We start from the raw sequence: 21,683 nt of genomic DNA on the forward strand, positions 1-21,683 counted from the left end.
AAATAAAATCTTAAAAAAAAAAATGTGTAAAAAGGAGCAGATTTCCAGGTGAAAAACTCAGAAATAGAGGCGAGTGATGTACGCTAATTATCAGATGTCGGGGCCATGATGCTACGAGAAAGAAAGGCTGGTTAGGGTGAGATTTGGGGACCGTTTGGGGTGGGCCCAAGGATCAGGACCAGGTGCGGGGCTTCTGACTTTTAACTTTATAGTTTGAGTACTTTATTTTCATGCAATGTGTTACTTTTGGTAATGAAAAGGATGGCAGTTTTTTGTGTTTTGGTTGTGTTTTAACCAGGGGCAGGGGCATGAGGCTGGGGCGGGGACCCACTGACACATTCAGCAGGATATACTGGGCATCACTGGTGTGCCTGGCCTGCTGCTGGCCGGTGCTGGGGACACACGGTGACTGGGACAGCCCCGGGCCCTGCCCTCGTGGGCCTCACGGGCCGGTGCGGAGACAGTGCAGACAAGTGGGTGGCCGGATCAGTCCCAGTTGCGATAGGTGCTCTGAAGGGAATACACAGAATGGCAGGAGGGACAAAGGTCCCTGGAGGGGGAGGTCAGGTCGGGACATTGGTCGGAGCTGGGACAGGGCGTGGACCAGGACAGCGGGTGGGGGTGTGGGAGAGACATTTAGGAGACAGACGAGATAGACCCGTGGCTGAGAGGCTGTGGGGGAGGGGAACACCTGAGTCCCAAGTCTCTGGCCTGGTGACAGGATGGACCCAGGAGGAGAAACAAGTGTTTGTTGGGCGTGGGGAGCCGGGGTCAGGTCTGGACACGGTGAGTGTGTCTGGGAGACATCTGGGGACCTGTTGGATCCCCGGGTCAGGTGCTGTCCTCTGTCTTGTCCTATCCTGGCTTCTCACGGCTACCCCTTCTTGTCAACCCCCCATTCCCACGCGGACCTTGTTTCCTGAACCCCAAATCTGAGACTGCCATCGACCCCTGCTCTGAAAGCCTTCTCTCTCTCACACACACACCCTTCAGTTTCATTTCCTATGCCTGCATGTATGCTGCCACCCCTCGTGCCCACTCCCATTTGCACATCCGGCCTCGACCACTGACCCAGGTCGTCCTGCTCGGTCCACAGTGGGGTGCTGGGACATTCGCCCAGGGAGGCCGGTGGAGGCTGGTGCTGTCTCCCCTCACCACTCTCCGGCCGCTATGCTTTGTGGGCCTGACATGAAGGATCACGTGACAGTTACAGCCCCGGCCCCCCGGCCCAGCACCCCAGGGCTGGTGTGTGGTCATCACCTCCCCATTTTACAGAGGTGGCTCAAAGTGGGCTGTCCTTGCAGTAGGTGACAGAGCTCCAGGTGGACCCCAGCCTGGCCTGAAGCTAGGCCCTCAGTGTGGGAGGAGTCTGCACAGCCCGGACCCCAGGAACCCCACAACACCAGGGCCTCCGTAACAATTAGTGGTAACAGTGAGCACCGCATTGGGCAGTTCACGGGTGGGGGGATGGGGGTTTGGGGGGGTGGCTGGGCTCCTTAGATCCTACTGCTGGCTCCAGGCAGAGCTCGTCCAACATTTTTGCTGCTCCGCCCCTTTAAAACATTGAAAAGTTATATACCCCCTAGTGCATTTTCAAGGTGACAGCTAAAACTTCTCCATGAATTCAAGTAGATGCAGAGGCTATAATTTCTGGTGTGTAGTGAATATTGATATTTTCAGAGTTGGCGCCATCCTTCCTTCAGAGTATCGAATGCAATTCACGTAACTTGTGATTTGGCGCCTGCTACTCTTGGTTTAAAGGGGAAAAAAACGAACAAGCTGTTCCTTTACAGTCAGAAATTTCACATTGTTCCCTGAACTTTGTCCTTGAACTTCTGTTTACACTTCCCTTGCAGAATTCTAATAAAGTATGTGTCAGCAACCAAAATATGCACAGAAATCCAGATTTTAATTTTTGTTTCATTTCCGGGGACCATAAGGTTATAAATGTTCAAATAACTTCTTCTGGGCTCTTAAAATTACTAGTGCACAATGCATTTAAAACACCTCATATATTATGCATTTATGTGGATGATTATGAAACATTAGAAGTGAAGTGCCGTGTTGGACGTGAGTCTCCAAATGAACTAGACAGCGATTTCGTGTATCCTGGACAAATATGAATTACTGCAGGAGAGAGTCAGGGGCCGGCATAATTCTGCCTTGGTTTTTAAGACTCAGAGGCTGAGAATCTCCCTGCACAAAGAAGCAGCTAGGCAAGAAAGCTTTTGGTCCAGCAGCAGCAGTCGGCTCGTGAGCCTCTTCCAAGGTACGTGCCCCGCACCTCGCTGTGAAGAGCTCCCAAGACTGTTAGCTACATCCTCAGGGTTGGTGAAAATAGAGGAGGATGGGAGCCACCAGACTTGCCAAGAGGATCAGTTACCTGCTGTTCACAATCACTTCACATGCATTCCCACCTGCCAGTGGCCCTTTCTTTGGAGCCAGGAGGGCCCCCTACCCTGCAGCCCTAACTCTGAATTTGGGGAAGATTCGGAAAGAAATTGGGCGGGGGTTCTTTCTCCTGAGAAGTGGGTTGGACGACTGTGTCGGGGGAGGAGGAATGCTTGGCTGTCCCACTGGTGGCTTGAGGGGAGGAGCAGAGGGGGCTAAGGCTAAAGCCTCTGACAGTTGAATCTGTACACCTTCCGGGGACTTTGGGTCCTGGGAGCTCTTTGTAACCCTACAGGGGCATTCCCTGCCCCCCACCCCTCAACCAGACTGAGGACTTCCCTTCCTGGGCAGGGTTTCTGATTCCCGGCTGCTTGGCAGAATCCTTTGGGAAATTTAAAAAGATACCCTGGGGTCACCCCAGGCCAGTGACTCAACATTGCTGGGCTAGGCCAGTGCGGGTCTTGTTTAAGGCGATCCCCCCCGTGGTTCTGGTGGTGGTGTCCCCATTGCTCCAGCCTGGACGCCCGAAGCGCGTTGGGGTGGGGCTTGTAGGGGGCTCCTGGCGCACGACCTGACCCCTCTCTTCCCCCGCAGTGTACCACTGGGTGGAGATGCGGACCAAGATGCGCATCATGGGCTTCCGGGGCACAGTCATCAAGCCGCTGAACGAGGACGCGGCCGCCGAGCTGGGCGCCGAGCTGCTGGGCGAGGCCACCATCTTCGTCGTGGGCGGCGGCTGCCTGGTGCTGGAGTACTGGCGCCACCAGACGCACCAGCGTCACAAGGAGGAGGAGCAGCGCGCCGCCTGGGACGCGATGCAGGACGAGGTGGGCCGCCTGGCGCTGGCGCTGGAGGCCCTGCAGGCGCAGATGCAGGCGGCGCCGGCGCGTAGCGCCCTGGAGGAGCTACAAGAGCAGATGCGAGAGGTGCGCGCCCAGCTCTGCGCCCGGGACCCGCCGCCCGCGTCCCAGGCCTCGTCCCCGTCCCAGGCGGTATCCGCGGCCAAGGTACAGGAGTCTGCTCAAGTCTGAACTTGGCCGTGGTTGTGTGTGCCCCGATGTGGCCTTCTCCCCGTGCTACCCCCGCCTGCGCTGGCCCAGCGGAAGCCACCGGGATCTTGATGGAACTTGGATTCAGTTAGCCTCTCCCCCCGGTACCTTCCGCGGGGGCCAGCCCCCCCGCCGGTGAAGCGGTCCCACGAAGCGCCCTCCAAGCCCCAGCTCCTCGGTACAGACCACAGTGCTCAGCGCTCCACCCCAACCCCACACCACACGGACCTGTGCCGTCCCAGCCAGGAAGACAACAGGCTCACTCTTCTGGCAGGAGGAAAAACGGACTGGACTTGAGCTGAATCGAGCCGTGAACCCCCTCCAGCCCCCATTTCCGTGATAAATGTTACCCTGCCCTGGGGCTCATCCTTTTCCCTGGAACCTCGCCCCGCTTCCCTTGTGAATTGGCACAGACCATTGTACAGAAATGCAGTGTCCCAGCATCTAAGGTGGGCTCTGGCTGGGTTTCACCACTCTCTCTGAGGGGAAAGCTTGAACCACTGGATGCTGTATCTTCCCCCTTAACCTGATCTGTGGCACCCTGCGAGACCCCAAGTGGAATATTCCAACAGATCCCTACCCCCCAGTCCTTCAGTCTGGCACAACCTACTAGGATGTCTGTGCAGGGTCCTCTCTGGCAGCGCCCTCCCATCACCCCCTCTGTGGTGGAAAAATGGATCCTGCCTAAGGCTAAATCCAACCTGTCCTTCAGCCTCATCCCCCCGTTTAGCGGTTCTCCAAGTCCCTGAGCCTTTCCTGACAGGTCCTCCTCCGTGGCCTCTCAGCGCACTGCCACCACATTCCTTGTGTTCCATCCAGATCGGCTGACCTGTGTACCCTTGCCCTTCTCTCCTGGGGCTCTGGGCCGGTCCATCCGTCCCCCTTCACGCGGTGGTGCCCCCGTGCCTCCAGAGCCCTTGGCCTCACCTCCATCCCACTAGACTAGGCCACCGGTTGGTCTTAACCGTTCTTAGTTTCCCAGGGCTACCATAACATGACCACAAACTTGAGGGCTTAAAACCAGAGAAAAGTGTTCTCTCGCAGTTCTGGAGGCCACAGATCTAAAATCAAAGACTCAGCAGGGCCATGCTCCATCCGAGGGCCCTGGGGGAAGATACTTCCTTGCCTCTTCTAACTTCTGGTGACTTCAAGCGTTCCTTGCCTTGTGGCTGCAGATCTCTCGTCTCTGCCTCCATCTTCATGTGGCCTTCTCGTGTCTCTCATAAAGGCACTTGTCTTTGGATTTAGGGCCCACCCTAAACCTAGGATGATCTCACTTCAGGATTCTTAACTTATTTACGGAGTTGTTTTTTTTTTCCCCCAGATACACTCACGGTCAGTCACAGGTTCCATGGGTGTGGACATATCTCTTAGGGAGCCACCATTCAACCCACTACACCTCCCCACCCCAAAGAGGACGCTGGGACCCTTGCAAACCCCATGGGACATGTGGCCTTCCCCACAGGGGTGATAGGAACAATCCTGGAACCAGCATTTACTATGGGGTGTCTCTTCCGGGGATCTCACTGATGCAGTGGGGGTATAGCTCCCACCAGTCTGCATTCTGTTCTGCAGACCGTCCATGTTATGTTGCCTGAATAAAAGAGCCCCAGAATGAGGAAGTCATCTTTAGGATGTGTCTGAGGACGTAGGGATCTTCAAAATGGGTACAAGCCTCGTTAAAATTAGAGAAGCTGATGTGTGTGAGTGGGCAGTGATCCTATGAACACTCTCCCTGATGGGGAAGCTGAGGCCCAGGGAAGGCAAAGGGACTTGCCCATGGCCATGAAGCCAATGAGGGACTCGCTGTCCAAGGTGGTGAAGTAATCAGAGCAGAATGGGGGTCAGGGCTCAGGGAAGGAGATGGAAAAGGGTTGCAGGGTGCTGGAGAGCACCGGTAGGGGAGAGGGGAGCAGGGAGGCAGTTACTGGGGAGGAGGGGTGGTTAGGGATCTCCACAGAGGCCCAAGGCATTTCCCAGAGGCAGCGTTGAGAGTGGGGGGCCCTCAATTTCTGGTCCAGGCAGCCCCGGACCACACCTGAAATCTTTGCATTTAATGAATGGGGTCAGATCCAAGATCCATTCTACCTGGATTGGGTTCCAAGAAGCTGTAGGTGAAGCGGGAGGGGCAGGCTTTCTCTCAACTCTTCAGTCCCTCACCTCACTGCCAGGGCTCCGGGAGGCTGGGGTGGGGGCAGGCGGGGTGATCTGGACACAACACCTACCCAGACAGAAAACCAAGAAACTGGGGTCCTGAAAAATCATCTTAATTCCTTCTAGAAGTGGGGGAGAAGCTGACTGTAGAGGGAGCTGAGGAGGTGGGTCCTGGTGTCCTGTCCTGGAGGTGTCTTTAAAATCGGAAGTGAGGGTGCGTGGGTGGCTGAGTCGATTAAGCATCTGCCTTTGGCTCGGCCCATGATCCCAGGGTCCGGGGATTGAGCCCCGCATCGGGCTCCCTGCTCAGTGTGGAGTCTGCGTCTCCCTCTCCCGCTCCCCCTGCTTGTGCTCTAAGTAAAAATAAATAAAATAAAATAAAATCGGAAGTGACCTGAGTAGATAAATGAGAAGAAGATACCGAGAGAGAGCACTGGGGGAGGAGGGATGGGCGGAGCCAGGTGAGAGGGCTCAGTGCCCAGTTTCCATGGCTACTCCTGGGGGTGCCCTGTGGCACTGACCCATCTCTGGAGCACAGGTTGCTGGAGGCTAAGCGACTGTGACGTACGCCCCTTCCCACCCATCATCTCAATAAATAGTGGCCATTAACAGTATTTTCTTCATTTCTTTAATGAGAAAATTGAGGTACAAAAAGGGGGAGTCACCTGCCCAAGGACACACAGGCAAGAAAAGCAGAAGTGGGACCAGGAGCTGGACAGTCTTATACCAGAGCCCAAGCTTCAAGCCCCTGCGCCATCTTGACCCTGATGTGGCATTACTGTCACGTCCCAATACTCCGAACTCAGCCCTGCGTGTCCCTCCGTGTGGCCAGACCTTGTGGGATGCATCGGCTTCACCCACTGGGTGGGATCAGGGTGTGTGGAAATGCAAAGAATCCCCTCTCAAAAAGCAGGAGGCTGAGACCGAAGGATGCTTCCTTACTCTGGTTTCCTACTAGCTAAAGTTGTGTATACATTTGCGACTTGGGGAGAGGGGTAGAATAAATTTATAAACGAAGTTGGTTGTCTGCAAGTTGATGTGTGTTGTTGTTTTTTTTTAATCTTTAAAAAAACCCCGTTACAACCTTAGGAAAAACGTCCTCCAATTATCCTTTCATTCAGGAAACTTTCAGGTATCCACTGTGTACCCTGCCCTGCTCTGTGTCATGCTGGGGTCCCAGCAGGGAGCGAGACAGCCACAACCCTGCCCTCATGGCACCCCCAGTCCGGTGGGGGGACGTCCGTTCACAGACATTGCTTTTCCAATGTTACCTGCCTGCCCCGCGGTGATTTGGGAAGAAGGGGCCTCACTGAATCCAGACTCCTCCCCTCCTGAGGGACTCAGGACTAGGGCAGAAAAAAAACAGAAACCCATTTACACTGGCTCACAAAAGCCTCCCAGCTGTCCTGAGGGCTCTGCCTCTCCCATCTCTGGCTCGGCTCCATTGTCCTCTCTGTTGGTTTTCCAGTCCGGCAGCCCCTTGCCTGGAGAAAGCCACCCCTAGAGAAAGTGGACTTTGGTAAGCCCCTGCCTGATTCATCTGCCCATATAGCCGTCCCTGTGCTAGCCACTGTAACTCTCAAACGTCCAGGTCTGGGGCCCCCGACCCCAATGGATGGAGGGAAGCGTGCCCAAAGGAGAATCGAGTGGGTGCCCTGCACCCACTTGTCAGACAACTCATTAGCACGTACTGTAAGCCTGACCCCATTGTCGTAGCTGGGAGTCGACCAGGAACAAGACAAGGGCTCTCACCGTTTCGGAGCTGTCGTCTAGTGCAGGAGTTGGGCAGTAAAGATGTAAAGGGCTGATCCAGTGGCAGAGTTCAGGAGTGAAGAGTTTACTGACCCCTGGAATATAGTAAGCAAGTGGAGTCAGGAGAATGAAGATCAACCAGCACCCTTGTCTTGGTTGGCCCAGCTCTGGAGGCTCCTACCAGCTCTGGGCACCCCAGAGGACTGGCGACTGCATCTCTCCTCAACTACTCCATACCCAACTCTGCTTCCTTCCCTCCCCACCTGCAGGCGTCGTTCCCCAAAGACTCTGCCATAACCCTACTGCACACGGATCTCAAGAGTCTATGGGGCGCCTGGGTGGCTCAGTTGGTCGAGCGCCCGACTCTTGATTTCAGCTCAGGTCATGATCTCAGAGTCATGAGATTGAGCCCCGCGTCGGGCTCCGCGCTCAAGAGTCTGCTTGTCTCTCTCCCTCTGCTCCTCTCTCAAATAAATCAATAAAATCTTAAAAAAAAAAAAAAAAGCCTCCATCTTTCAACCCATGGCGGCAAGCCACAGTGAGAAGCAGAGTTTATACCATATACATATTTATATAACTTACAGTTCACACTCTGTGTATTATAAATATGGCATAATTCATCCATTATGTGACATAGTATATAATACAATACTTTTTATGTAATATGTAACATAACATTGTATAGTATATGTTGTGTGTGTGTGTATCATTGGAATGAAAATTTCACTGAATACCCTTAATATGTAGCTTGCAGTCTGATAACTTCTTACCGTATTCCTTTTCATGAAGAAAAGCCACAGATACAGATGTATCCTTTGTACCTAATATGTATTATAAACATATAAAACCTGTTATATGTATTCGATAACACAATGTTAACATCATACATTATGTATTACATATATGGTTAGAACAAAAGTTTCGCAAAATGATGATTGCTGTCACCATGTGCAATGCACTCTGTTACTTTCTATTTTTTTCTATCTCATAAAGAAGGGCATTGGGCGCCTGGGTGGCTCAGTTGGTTAAGCGACTGCCTTCGGCTCAGGTCATGATCCTGGAGTCCCGGGATCGAGTCCCGCATCGGGCTTCCTGCTCAGCAGGGAGTCTGCTTCTCCCTCTGACCCTCTTCCCTCTCGTGCTTTCTATCTCTCATTCTCTCTCTCTCTCAAATAAATAAATAAAATCTTTAAAAAAAAAAAAAGGGCATATACTTATGTATGTATTATACAGACCTACATAAAGTGGGCTGCCCTGGGCCTTTGGCTTTTATTCTGGGCAAGGCAGGAGCCGTGGGATCTCTGAGCAGAGGAGGGATATGGGCTGACTTAGGGTCCCTCCCAACGGACTATGGGGGGGCAAAGGTGAAAGCTGCCCGTCCGGTAAAGAGAAGACTGTGATTGTCCAGGTGTGGGGGGCATGGTGGCCGGACCAGCGGGAGAAGTGGGATTCTGGGCATATTGGCATTTCAGAGGTGGAGCAGACAGGATTTGCTGAGCGATGGGATGTGGGGGTGTCACTGAAAGCTTCTAGGTTTTTTGCTCTGTGCACCTAGAAGGGAAACACTGGCATATCTCAAGACGGTGAGGCTACCGCGGAACCAGGCACAAGGAGATATTGGGAGCCCCTGCCCTTCCTTATCCCCAGGTCGTCTCAGATTTGGACGCCCTTTGGCAGGTTTTTGTTATTCTGAACTGTAGCCAGGGAGGGCTGGGAAGACAGTTTTCATCTTTACTCATCTCTGACGTCACTGAGCTCACTCTCAGGCTGTGTCTCTGACATTATCTCGACTCCCCCCTCAGGGAACGCTCCTGCTGTCCATGTGGCACCTCCTAGAGGAATGAGGAAAGTGGAGGTGGTGGTCTGGGACTTGGGACCCCTGGGCTTAGAGTGCCCCTCGCCCCTAGAATGGCAGTGCCCAGGTCAGGCTCCCCAGAGGCACCTCTGCCAGGTAAGGGCGGTCATGGACCAGGGGTGGGGGGTGGTCACCGATGGCTCCGTCACATCCAATGTGCCCACCGCGCTCAAAGGGCCCATCCCTGTGCCTTGAACTCTTCTTTTTTCTAGATTGCACACTCTCTTCATAAAAGTTCAGCCATTTCAGAGAAACCAAAGTCCCCTCCCTGAAAGGAATCCTGCCTCCCGTTTGGGGGAACTCTGGCAGACCCCTTTTAAGAATGATCTGGTCACACTTGAGACCCCCTTATGAGCTGTCCGCTGCTACCCTCTTGCGACACTCAGCGGTCTTTATGTGCTTCTCTGGCCAGCGTGAGTCTTTCCTTAGATGCCAAGAGCTGAAGGAACCGAATGTAATATAAAAACGCCCTCGAAAATTCTGCGGAGTGTCAACACGTGGAATGATCCAACTTGAAAGATTTTCAAGCAGTAGAAGTGCGCGTGGACTGTAATTGTTCTTTTAACTTATATTTTCCTACTTACCTGTAGGTCGAGCATCTTTGTAGCCATTTATTGGACATTTGTACTGTTTTTGGAAAATGCCTGTTTTCACTCTCCCTTTAATGTTCGTTTCTGGTATGTTTTGTCCAACTGAAAACTATTTTCGTTCTAAAATAACCAAATCGGGCGCCTGGGTGGCTCAGTCGTTAAGCGTCTTGCCTTCGGCTCAGGTCGTGATCCCAGGGTCCTGGGATCGAGTCCCGCATTGGGCTCCCTGCTTGGCGGAGAGCCTGCTCCTCCCTCTGCCTCTGCCTGCCTCTCTGCCTACCTGTGCTCTCTCTCTCTCTCTATCTCTGTCAGATAAATAAATAAGATCTTAAAACATAATAATAAATAAAAAATAAAATAACCAAATCTGGGGTGCCTGCCTGGCTCAGTCAGAAGAGCATGCGATTCTTGGTCTTGGGGTTGTGAGTTTGAGCCCCGCGTTGGGTGTAGACATGATTTAAATAAATAAACTTAAAAAAAATAAAATAGGGGCGCCTGGGTGGCTCCGTCGTTAAGCGTCTGCCTTCGGCTCAGGTCACGATCCCAGGGTCCTGGGATAAATCAATCTTTAAAAGAAAAAATAACCAAATCCATTAGTCTTTTTCCTTTAAGGCATTTGGATTTTTTCTGTGAGAAGGACTCCTTTACCTCAAGGATATCTATCTACAGCTCTACTTTCTCGTACTTTTATTCAAGTTTTCTTTGTGGTTAAGTCATCTATCAAGAGTAGCTTTTTGTTCTGTTCTGTTGTGGTTTTTGAAGAGTGGAAGGTCAGGATCTGTGTTCTTCAGTTTCCAAATGAATGGTTGGCTCGTGTCTTGAGGTGTGTGAGGGATGCGCCATCCTTTCCCGCCTCCCCTGGGAATGGACAGCAGTACCCACTATGTCCCCTTGACACTGGCACCTCTTCCTCAGTCCTGTCCCACCGTCTGTTTGTCTGTCATGCTCCAACACCATCTTGTTTTGAATGACAAGACTTTGAAAAAATATATATATATATTTAAAGATTTTATTTATTTGACAGAGAGAGACACAGCGAGAGAGGGAATACAAGCAGGGGGCGTGGCAGAGGGAGAAGCAGGCTCCCCGCGGAGCAGGGAGCCCGAAGCGGGGCTCAATCCCAGGACCCTGGGATCACGACCTGAGCGGAAAACAGATGCTTAACCAACTGAGCCACCCAGGCGCCCCTGAAAATATATTTTGATCTCTTCTCAGCCACCCGGCAGTCTTGTTCTTATGTTCAGATTTATCTGAGTTATTCTTGTGCCTTGATACGTATTTTTAAAAAGTTAATAGACTTTATATTTTTTGTGCAGTGTTAGGTCTACAGAAAAATTGAGCAGAAAGTACGGAGAATTCCCATGTATCTCCCCCCCAACCCCCCATCCATTCATAGCTGCCCCTGTGATTACCATCTGGTACTTGTGTGGTATATTCGTTACAATTGACGGGTCAATATTGACACGTTACTAAAGTCCATAGTTTTCACTGGGGTTTCCACTCAGTGTTCTACATTCTACAGGTTCGGACAAATGTATAATGCCATGTATCCACCGTTAGAGTATCACACAGAATGGCTTCACTGCCCTAAAAAACCCCTGTGCCCCACCTGTTCCTCCCTCCCTTCCCTCTCCCTGAGCCCCTAAGCAACCCCAGGTGTTCTTATTTTCTTTTCCAGAATGTCAGATAGTTTTTCATCGTATGGCACGCAGCCTTTTCAGCCTGCTTCCTGCAGAACGGCTAGGTTCTGTGGAATAAAATAATAAGAGCGTCAGTCTGTTGAGTGCTTAGTACCAAGCTGGGTGGCCAAGGCTCTTTGTCACAGACCCATTTAATCCCTCCATACCTCTAACACTGAGCTTCTCTCAGCAACCTGAAGTGTCGGGAATATTGCTGGTGGGACTGAGAGCCAGCGTCAGTCTTTCCATCTGGCAGTGAATGTCACCTATTATCTTAAAGGTTGTTCTGGGGGGAGGTGCCGCATGTGGCGAATCTGCCAGTTTGGAGTTGGGGGTGGGGGCATCTAAGCAGAGATCAGAGTTTGTCTTCCAGATTTTAGCATGTCCAGAATTACCATGTCCCGCACGAGCATGAGCATCTCCTAGGGACAAGCTGCCCGATGCTGTGTTACCCCCATGTCTGCATCTCCCTGGGGGCACCTGCAGTCACATAGAAACATGGTGCCTGGCTAGTCATGACCGAGCAGGGAGACAGTGAGTGGTAGGTGATGAACGCTCTGCTCTCTTCAGCTTTCCTAAATTAAGTTCTGGGTATGTAAAACCAGAGAAATGCAGCGTCGTTGAGAACAATGAGGTTTGGGGTAGGGATGAAGTCCCTCGGAGGACCCTGTTGCAGCCACATGTATTAGTTACTACTCAGCTGACTCAAACATGAAGAGTCTGAAGCAACAGTCAATGTTTGTCATCTCACAGGGTTGCTGAGGGTCAGAGAGTTGGGAGCGGCTTAGCTGGGCATTCTGGGTGGTTCTGGCTCTGGATCTCTCATGAGGTTCGGGCCAGGACTGAAGTCACCCCAAGACTTGACAGGTGTACAGTCCACTTGCAAGGAGGGTTACTCACAAGGCTGGCAAATTGGAGCTGGCTCTTGGCAGGAGCTTCAGTTTCTCCCCATGGGACCTCTCTAGTGTGGACCCTTTACGCCTCCCTCTGTCACTCACTAACTCTCCTGCATGACATCTCCGGAGTCAGTGAATCCATGAGAATCACAAGAAACCTGGCCAAATCCCAGCCAGCCTGTAGCCTCCAGGCCCTTCTCCCCTGACCCTGGCATAGGCAGAATGGAATGGTGCGCTCTCCCCGCCTCCAAAGCGCACAAGTCCTCATCCCCAGAACCTGTGAATGTGACCTCACATGATAAAAGTTCTGCAGACATGAGGAAGTTAAAGATCTTAAGATGCAGGGGCGCCCTGGGTGGCTCAGTCATTAAGCGTCTGCCTTCGGCTCAGGTCATGATCCCGGGGTCCTGGGATCGAGTCCTGCATCGGGCTCCCTGCTCCGCAGGAAGCCTGCTTCTCCCTCTGCCACTCCCCCTGCTTGTGTTCCCTCTCTCGCTGTGTCTCTCTCTGTCAAATAAATAAATAGAATATTAAAAAAAAAAATCTTAAGATGCAGAGATTTTTCTGGATTGTCTGACCGGGTCCCACCTGCCATCACAGTGTGCTCATGAGAGATGGTCGGAGGGAAATCACACACACACAGAGGAGAGGCCACATGAAGATGGAGGTGAGGTTGGGGTGGGGCAGCCAGAAGCCCAGGAAAGCCAGCAGCCACCAGAAGCTGGAAGACGCAGAGAACTGATTCTCCTCTTGAGCTTTTGGAGGGACTGCAGCTCACCTGACACCTTGATCACGGCCCAGTGATGCTGATTTTGGACTTCTGCTCTCCAGCACTGAGAGAGAACACATTTCTGGGTTGAGTCATCAAGTTCATGGTAGGTAGTATGTTACAGCAGTCAGAGGAGACTAATACACTCCCTCAGTCTCTCTCTGATGGCTCACCCCGAGTAGCTCTGACCTCTCAAAGAAAGAACAAGGCTACTCCACTTTGCTGGCCTAATGGAGGGCCCGGATTTTCCAGACACTTCTTGTGGTTTTCTGCTGTGTTGCCGGGGAGAAAAAATAACTTCTCGACTATGGACATGGGTATTTTGACAGCACGTTTAAGTAGTATATATTGAAAAAGTGATCCTACCTTTACTGGCTTATTATTTTACTGGGCAGTTTATTTATTCCACATTGTCTTGTTTCTAACCTTGGGTCATTTTCCTTATTGGATGTTTGTTTCTCTTTTCTTCTAATTATGGTTTTAGTTGAAATAAAATAAGCATACCGTAAAGTATATAAACTGCCCTGGTGTATGTCTCAGTGGATTCTTACAAATGGATATACATATTAACCAGCACCCCGATGGAGACAGGGGACGTTTCCAGGAATGCTCCCTTCTGATCTGCTGCCTCCCAGGCAGCACCCCCTCCCAGGGGTAACCACTCTTCTGAAATCTGTCACTGTCGATGAGATTTGCCTGTTCCTGAACTTTGTATTTGATGGACTGGTACGGAATGTTCTCTTTTGGGATCTGGCTTGTTCTGTTCCACATAGTATCTGGGAGATGCATCTGTGCTGTTCTAGGTTGTAATCCTCTGGGTTTGTTTGTTTGTTTGTTTGTTTGTTTTTTGATACAAAGTTCGGGAACAGGCAAATCTCATCGACAGGCAGAGGGAGAAGCAGGCTCCCCATTGATCAGGGAGCCTGATGCGGGACTCGATCCTAGGACCATGGCCTGAGCCAAAGGCGGACGCTTCACCGACTGAGCCCCCCAGGCGCCCCGTCCTCCCTCCCTTAGGGGGAGAACCTGTTCCTTGCCTCTGCCAGCTGCTGGTGACCCCCCGCACTCCCAGGCTCACTGCCACATCCCTCCCGTTTCTGCCTCTGTCCTCCCGTGGCTTTCTGGCAAACCTCTCATTGGAGCTGTGCGGTAAGATGCTTGGCATGGGAGACATGCTCGGTGCTTCCCTGATGACCCCTAGCGGGTTTGGCGTAGCTGTTTATTGGACACTCGAATTCCTGTGATGAATGCCTGCTTTACTTGTCCTTAATGCTTGTTTAGGGTGTCTTTTGTCCTACAATTTTTTCTTTTAATTTTGATAAGCCAGATTTTCCCATCTTTTCTTTTATGGCTCTTACTTTTCCTCCCTTGTTTGGGAAGAGCTTCTTCACCCCAAATTATAAACATCCCCATCCTACGAGTACAGGATGATTATGGCCCCCCGTTTTGCAGAAGAGGACACTGAGGCACAGCGGAAGTGATTCTCCTAGATTTCACATTTATTGCGCTGCAGGCACTGTGTGAAGGGTTTTACAAGAACCACATCTTAGAATCTTTGAATCTCCTTGGGTGGGGGTCCCCCAAGCCACCCTCAGGCTCAATGATTTGCTAGGACTCCTAGGACTCAGAAAAACTGATATACTCATGTTGATTCCAATGTAAGGACACAGACTGAAATTAACAAAGGGAAAAAGGTGCATGGGGTGAAATCCAGGGGAGCCCAGATGTAGCGAGAACAGCATGTGCAAAGGCCCAGAGATGCCAGTGGAAAGGAAATCCATAAAAACATTTTTTTTAATGTTCCTCTCCCAGAGCTTAGAGTGTGCAGCTTAGTGGGACGGGAATGAGAGGTCGGCAACCAGCTTACACAGGCTGTGGGCCATGGAGAGGAGAGCATGCAGGGCAAGGAGGCTCTGCATGACCTGACACCTGTGAACACTGGTCCGTCCAGAAATGGATTCCATTCAGATAATTTCTTTGTTTTCCAGTCATTATTTTCTACGTATTTCAAGGCACAGCAGGCTCCCTACAGAAAACTCAGCAACACTGAAAAGCATAAAGTGGAATGATAAAAATCATCTGTAATCCTGCTATCCAGAGATGATCAGTGTTCACTTCTAGCTATGTTTCATGTCCTCTGCGTGAGTGCACGCGCGTGTGAGTGTCGGCAGAGAAAAAGTTACGCATTTGTATATATGTTGGTAGATATGCACATATGTACAAAGTGGGAATCATCCTATCAAGTGTTCTGTATCTGTCTTTTAAGTGATCATTAAAGAGTCTCAGAGGAGAGGGCTTCACACTTGGCCAGGTGCGAGCTGACTTATGAACTGGTCTCCAGAGGAGCTCTGGCTTAAGCTGAAGTTCCAGAGGGGAGGGTGTCCTCTGAAAAGGTACAGAATGTGCGGAGGCTTGGCTGCCACAGGACGTGGTCCCCCAGAGCCCTAGGGAGCTCCGTAAGCTTTTCGTGTTGGTTTCCTTTGTTAGTTTTGGTTATTGGAGAGATTTCAGTGCAGGATGCAGGTGTCGCTGAAGGGATCTGGGGAAGGATGCTGAGGGACCCAGGGAGTGGACACAGCAAAGCTGATAGCCATCCCGAGATCTCAGCAGGGCACCAGGAGCCCATCCCAGATGAGCAGGTGCAAGAACTGCACCCTCAGGTCAAGGGCACAGCCGCTGGCCCTGCGGGGGAACAGGAGAGATGTTCCCCACCTCTACTTCCTCCCATCCCCCTCCTCTCTTGTGGGTGCTGTCCAAAGTGAGTGCCCACCAGCATCCAGAGGACGGTTCGCGGTGATGCCTTCCCAAGCACTCAGCCTCCTGGGAGCAGACAAGACCTGGCAAGAATGGAGAGAGTAGGTCTGGGGACCTTAGAGAAGTATCATAGCCCCAGCGGTCTTCAGCTTTTTTGGGGGGAGCATGAGACCAGGAACCGCAACACCAACTGCTCTGGAGCAGAACCTCACCTGTCCTGTTTGAGCTGATGAATGTTTAAGCCATTACAGCCAATTACTGTAACTGAAGCCAACAAGAGTTCGTCCCCTCCATCCCCACGTGCAGCAAGCCAATAAAAGGCTGACACTGAGTGAAGGATAGGCTTTTATTGATGACGCACCACCCAGCAGAAACGGGGGCTAAAAACAGTAGAATTTGCTTTTCATCAAAACCGGTTCATAACGTACACCCTTCATTTACACACTACGCCATCGGGGTATCTTCACGCAAGAATGTGCACAGATCTTCCCACCAATCTTCATTTTACTCTGTAACATGTAGAGAAGAGAAATCCAGACACCCTGGTCATGACCAGTCCAGGTTTAGGGACAGGGTTTCCCTTGATCTTGAAATACCCCTATGAGACCCTTGAAGGGGCAGCAGGTGGCCCAGCTGCTGGATGGTGGCCACTGGGTGATTTCCACTTGATCATGACTTCCAACAACAAGATGAGCCTCTCCACTTTGCCCACACACCCATTCCTGCATACACGTGGAGTCAGACATTCTTGTGGGACACCCAGGGGACTTCCCATCACACGCATGGGGTTCTGGGACCTGGTTGGGGGAGGGGAAGGGCTCGAAAGAGGGCAGAACACAAGAAGGGCTGTCCCGTTGACTTGCAAACAGAGAGGACACTCCTCTCCAGACGTGTCACTTTGGGGGCTGTGGGAAGGGACCACGAAAGCCCCAGCCCGCCTCTGTCTGGATGAGAAGTTCTTCTGCATCCCCTTCACCTGGTGACAGGTAAACTGGGCCCAGAGAGGGCAGGACACTTGTCCAAAGTCACACGGGGGAAGCTGGGACACAGACCCCCCGCCCCCATCTGGTAGCACATGTCTCTCTGTGGAGAGCAGAGGTCCTGGAAAGGAAGGGAAGAGGAAGGGGTCTCTGTGTCCCCAAGAGAGCAGAAGGATCAGAAGGAGAAACCACCAGCAGGGCCAGGACCTACCTAGGGTTTCCTGGGTGTACGTCCTGCAGTCCTCAGTCTCAGACTTCTGGGGGTCCATGGGGATGACGATGAACAAGTTCATCGGTCTGGCAGCACCTCTGCGTGGGGCAGTGGAAGGGGTAGAAGTCTCTGCAGCAGCTCCACTCGAAGTCCTTGGGGTCCAGGGCCACACTGCCACATGGCAGCCACCACTCCCTTCTTGTCATCAGCACCTCCCCTAGGGGCCAGACACGGCTGGCTCAGCCTCTGCCCTTCTCCCTGCTCTTTCTTGCCCTTGCCTTTTTTTTTTAAGGCGCCAAGTGAGGTTGAACTACAGGAGTTTTCACAGAAAAGCTTCACCAGGGCGCTGGTGGCTCAGTCGTTAAGCGTCTGCCTTCAGCTCAGGTCAGGATCCCGGGTTCCTGGGATCGAGGGTTCCTGGGATCGAGCCCCATATCGGGCTCTCTGCTCAGCGGGGAGCCTGCTTGTCCCTCTCCCACTCCCCCTGCTTGTGTTCCCTCTCTTGCTATGTCTCTCTCTGTCAAATAAACAAATAAAATCTTTTTTAAAAAAAAGAAGAGCTTCACCAGCTGGGCCCCTAGTGGGACGGGCCTCAATGTTGGCTCTTGACTCAGCCCATCACTCCCCTTCTCCCTCTGAGCCCAGCAGACGGCCCGTTTCTGCTCCTGCCAAAGAAGCACTCCCTGCCCCCCGCACCCACATGCAGCTCAAGCGGGGATCCTCACAGGGGCTACCCCAGAACCCGAAGTGGGGAGCAATGGGAGCTAGGTCACAGCTGCAGCCCTGAGGCTGGTACTACAGCAGGGCAGAGGCACTGAGGTAGAAGGTGTGCGCCACCCGTCTGTAGGCGACGCCCTTGCCCTTCCTTTCTAGGCCCCACTCAGTACCAGCTGCCTTCACGGTCCAGGCCCCTGGGGGCCGAGGATGGGGTCCCAAATGGGTCCTAGGGCTGGCCCCTCTGCCTTTATGGTTTGGGTTTGAAGTTGGCACAATCCCAGTTTGCTAGAGCCCCAACCTTCTGACCCTGTCTCTTGCTGTTTCCCTGACTTAACCCGTGCAAAGCCAGCTGGCCAGGGTCCCCTCCAGAGACCACAGCCTGTGCTTCTCAGGGGGCTGGAGCCCTTCAGCCCCTGCCCAGGGCCCCCAGTTCCTTCAGAGACTGAGGCTCAGCTCATCACTCAGTGTCTCAGTTGAACTGGCTGATATTTCATACTTCCCTCTCAGACGTTCCCCAGAAAGCCTTCCCATCCTCTGCCACCCCAGAGGGGTCAGACCTCCCTGTCCCTCACATCATGCTCACCTCTGGAGGGATGGAGCCTTCCTTGCAGGAATGGGAGCAGCAGGAGAAAGTGAGCTGCAAGAGAGAGAGAGATGTGAAGGTTGGGGAGCCTCCAGTGGGAAGAGACATGTGGTGGGAGGCCCTTACTGAAGAAGATGAGGAATCGGGATTCCCAGCAGGCACTGCTCCAGGGCACTGGCCTGCATCTGGCTGCCGCTGGTTGGTGCATATCATAGCAGCCATAGCTCATGCGGGGTGGGGAGGGGGAGTGTGTTGAGTACTTGCCTTCGTCCTTGTAGGGTAATAAAGAATATATCTGTTAGCCAGTTTTACTCGTTCTTATATAGCTTCAGAAGCCTTTGTTAAATTCATAAGTGATAAGTATACCTTTGTTATGCTACTGAGGTGACTCTGGGTGGGGCTGGTGGAAAGACCTAGCATAAGATGATGACGAAGCCAGCCTGACTTTCTGGTTCAGTCACATAGCCAGTAATCCCATCTCTCTTGCCTACCTGTTGGGCCTGAGACACTTCCTGGTTGGCAGCCATGTTTGAAGGGCCAGCTGAAAGCCTTCTTGTCCGGTGGAAGCCCCACGATCCCCCCTACACCTTACCTGCTGCAATAGTAGGTATAACGTTGCCAGGGCATTCTGTGAGTGGTTCCAGCAAAGTTTTGAACCTAAGGGGGTTTGCGGGAGCCCCTGAGTTTGTCGCCAGTTGGTCAGAAGTGCAGGTGGCTTGGGAACCCCACTCATGGCTGCTCCCTGGAGTGGGAGCCATCCTGTGGCACTGAGCCTTCACTCTGTGGAGCCTGCACTAACTCTGGGTGGTTACTGGCAGAATTGCATGGCGGTACACCATGCCTGTTGACCAGTTGGGGGTGAAACAGAGCTGTACCGAGACTCATTTCTCATTACCAAATTATCTTTTCTTTTTAAATTGACAACATGTACGTAACATACAAGTGATCATTCTAGCCATTTTGCATATACAATTCAGTGGCATTAAGTACACTCAGAGTGCTGTGCGACTATCATCAACACCCTCTTTGTGCAGAACTTCTTCATCATTCCAAACAGAAACTCGGTACCTCTTAAACAATCGAGTTGCTTTTTTTCCCCCTGCAAATAGGGCCCCTTATTCCCCTCTTTGGAAGGTAATTACAAGGAGAATGAATTACTGCTATCCTTTGACTTTTGGAGGAAAGTGAGAGGAGAGAGGAAGGAAGTCTTTACAAGCTATGTTAGTGAGCAGGTTACTTCCGTAGGCATCTAGTGCTTAATCTTGCAGGAGACAGGAGGCAGTACACAAGGCACCTGAGAATTTAACCCCCTGCCCCTCTGACTTGCCCATGGGTCTTGAGCTTTATTTTTATGTTTTTAAATTTTTTTTTTAATTTTCTAAGTAATCTCGGGGCGCCTGGGTGGCTCAGTCGTTAAGCGTCTGCCTTCAGCTCAGGTCGTGATCTCAGGGTCCTGGGATCGAGCCTGACATTGGGTTCCCTGCTCGGCAGGGAGCCTGCTTCTCCCTCTCCCACTCCCCCTGCTTGTGTTCCTTCTCTCGCTTTGTCTCTGTCAAATAAATAAATAAAATCTTTAAAAAAAAATTTTTTTTAAGTAATCTCCACACCCAAACTCGTGACCGCAAGATCAAGAGTCACATGTTCCACTGACTGAGCCACCCAGTCACCTTGGGTCTTGAGCTTTAAACTTAGTAGTAGATGGACCCACCACACACCACACAATGGCACAGCCTCTCCTTGCCCTGGAGGGCACCACCCCAGTGATTAGCCAGAAAGGACCTCCCCCAGAGAGCCATGCTGGGCTGCAGGGGCCCTGGGCTAAATCTTTGTGCATCCCATTGTTAGTTTCTTAAGAATAATTCCTGGAAATGACAACTGCTGGATCTGATCATGTGTACATTTTGGGTTTTCCTCTCTCATTTAACTGAGCAAGTCCCCAGTATTCAGAGGAGAAAATTTATTTTTATTATTTTTTATGACTTTTTTTAAGATTTTATTTATTTATTTGAGACAGAGAGAGCGCACACAAGCGGGGGTGGGAAGTGGGGGGAGGGACGGAGGAAGCAGGAGAAGCACACTCCTCACTGAGCAGGGAGCCCGATGTGGGGCTCTATCCCAGGACCCTGAGATCATGACCTGAGTCGAGGCAGACGCTTAACTGACTGAGCCACCCAGGTGCCCTCAGAGGAGAAAATTTAAAAATCAAGACCATCATAAAACCTACCTGCCAGAAATCATCAGCACTTACTTACATTTTGGTATATTTTCTTTACATACTCAAATTTTTTTTTTTTTTTGCAGTTTAGTTGTCCCCAACATCTTATTTGGAAAATTATCAAACCTACAGAAAAATGGAAAAAACTATACAAAGAACACGCAGATACCCTTACTAGATTCAGCACTTGTTCACATTGTGCCTTGTCTGTGCCCTACAGATATCTTGAATCTGCGTGCTTATGTCTGTGAGTCTAAGATTGCACTGCTATAACAAAATACCACAGGCTGGGGGGCTTAGACAACAGACATTTATTTTCTCACTGTCCTGGAGGCTGGGAAGTCCAAGATCAAGGTGCTAACAGATTCAGTTCCTGGTGAGGTCCTGCTTCCTGGTTTGTAGACGGCTGCCTTCTAACGGTGTGCTCATATGGCAGAGAGAGAGAGAGAGAGCCCCCTGGTGTCTCTTTCTCTCTTATAAGGGCACCAATCCCATCCTGGGGGGTCCTACCCACATGACCTCATCTAAACCGAATTACCTCCCAGAGGCCCCACCTCCAAATACCATCACATTGGGGGTTAGGGCTTCAACATATATACTGGGGGGGGGGACACACAAACATTAGTCTATAATGCTTTATGTCTCTATATATGTCTCCATATGTACACAGATTTTTTTTTCCACTGAATCATTTGAAAGTAATTTGCAGATGTCATGGCACTTTACCCTTAAAAACTTATGTGTATGTCTTCTAAGAATAAGGACCTTCTCCCACACAATCCAAAAAAGTCATTATACACTAAGAAAAAAAATTTTTTTAAGATTTTATTTATATATTTGACAGAGAGAGAGAGAGCACAAGTAGGCAGAGCATCAGACAGAGGAAAAGGGCGAAGCAGGCTCTCTGCCTAGCAGGGAGCTTGATGCGGGGCTCGATCCTGGGACCCTGGGATCATGACCTAAGCCAAAGGCAGACACTTAGCCAACTGAGCCACCCAGGTGCCCAGCACTAAGAATATTCTTAATAATTTCATAATGTCATCTAAGAAACTGCTTGTTTTTGAATTTCTCTAGCAATGTCAAAATAT

The 21,683-nt window shown here is 51.3% G+C and overlaps 1 protein-coding gene across 1 annotated transcript in view; it reads left to right on the plus strand.

The window, feature by feature from the left end:
• LOC112807157 (outer mitochondrial membrane lipid metabolism regulator OPA3) overlaps positions 1–6,626 on the plus strand; it is a 50,112-nt gene extending 43,486 nt beyond the window's left edge. The window contains exon 2 of the mRNA XM_025849864.2: positions 2,986–6,626. Coding sequence (XP_025705649.1) covers positions 2,986–3,422 — 437 coding nt within the window. The 3' untranslated portion in view covers positions 3,423–6,626. The remainder of the gene's footprint in view (positions 1–2,985) is intronic.
• The last annotated feature ends 15,057 nt before the right edge of the window (positions 6,627–21,683 follow it).

Source organism: Callorhinus ursinus, unplaced genomic scaffold (assembly GCF_003265705.2).
Source record: "Callorhinus ursinus isolate GAN/ISIS: 27379988/994484 unplaced genomic scaffold, GSC_fseal_2.0 scaffold71, whole genome shotgun sequence".
Classification (NCBI taxonomy): domain Eukaryota; kingdom Metazoa; phylum Chordata; class Mammalia; order Carnivora; family Otariidae; genus Callorhinus; species Callorhinus ursinus.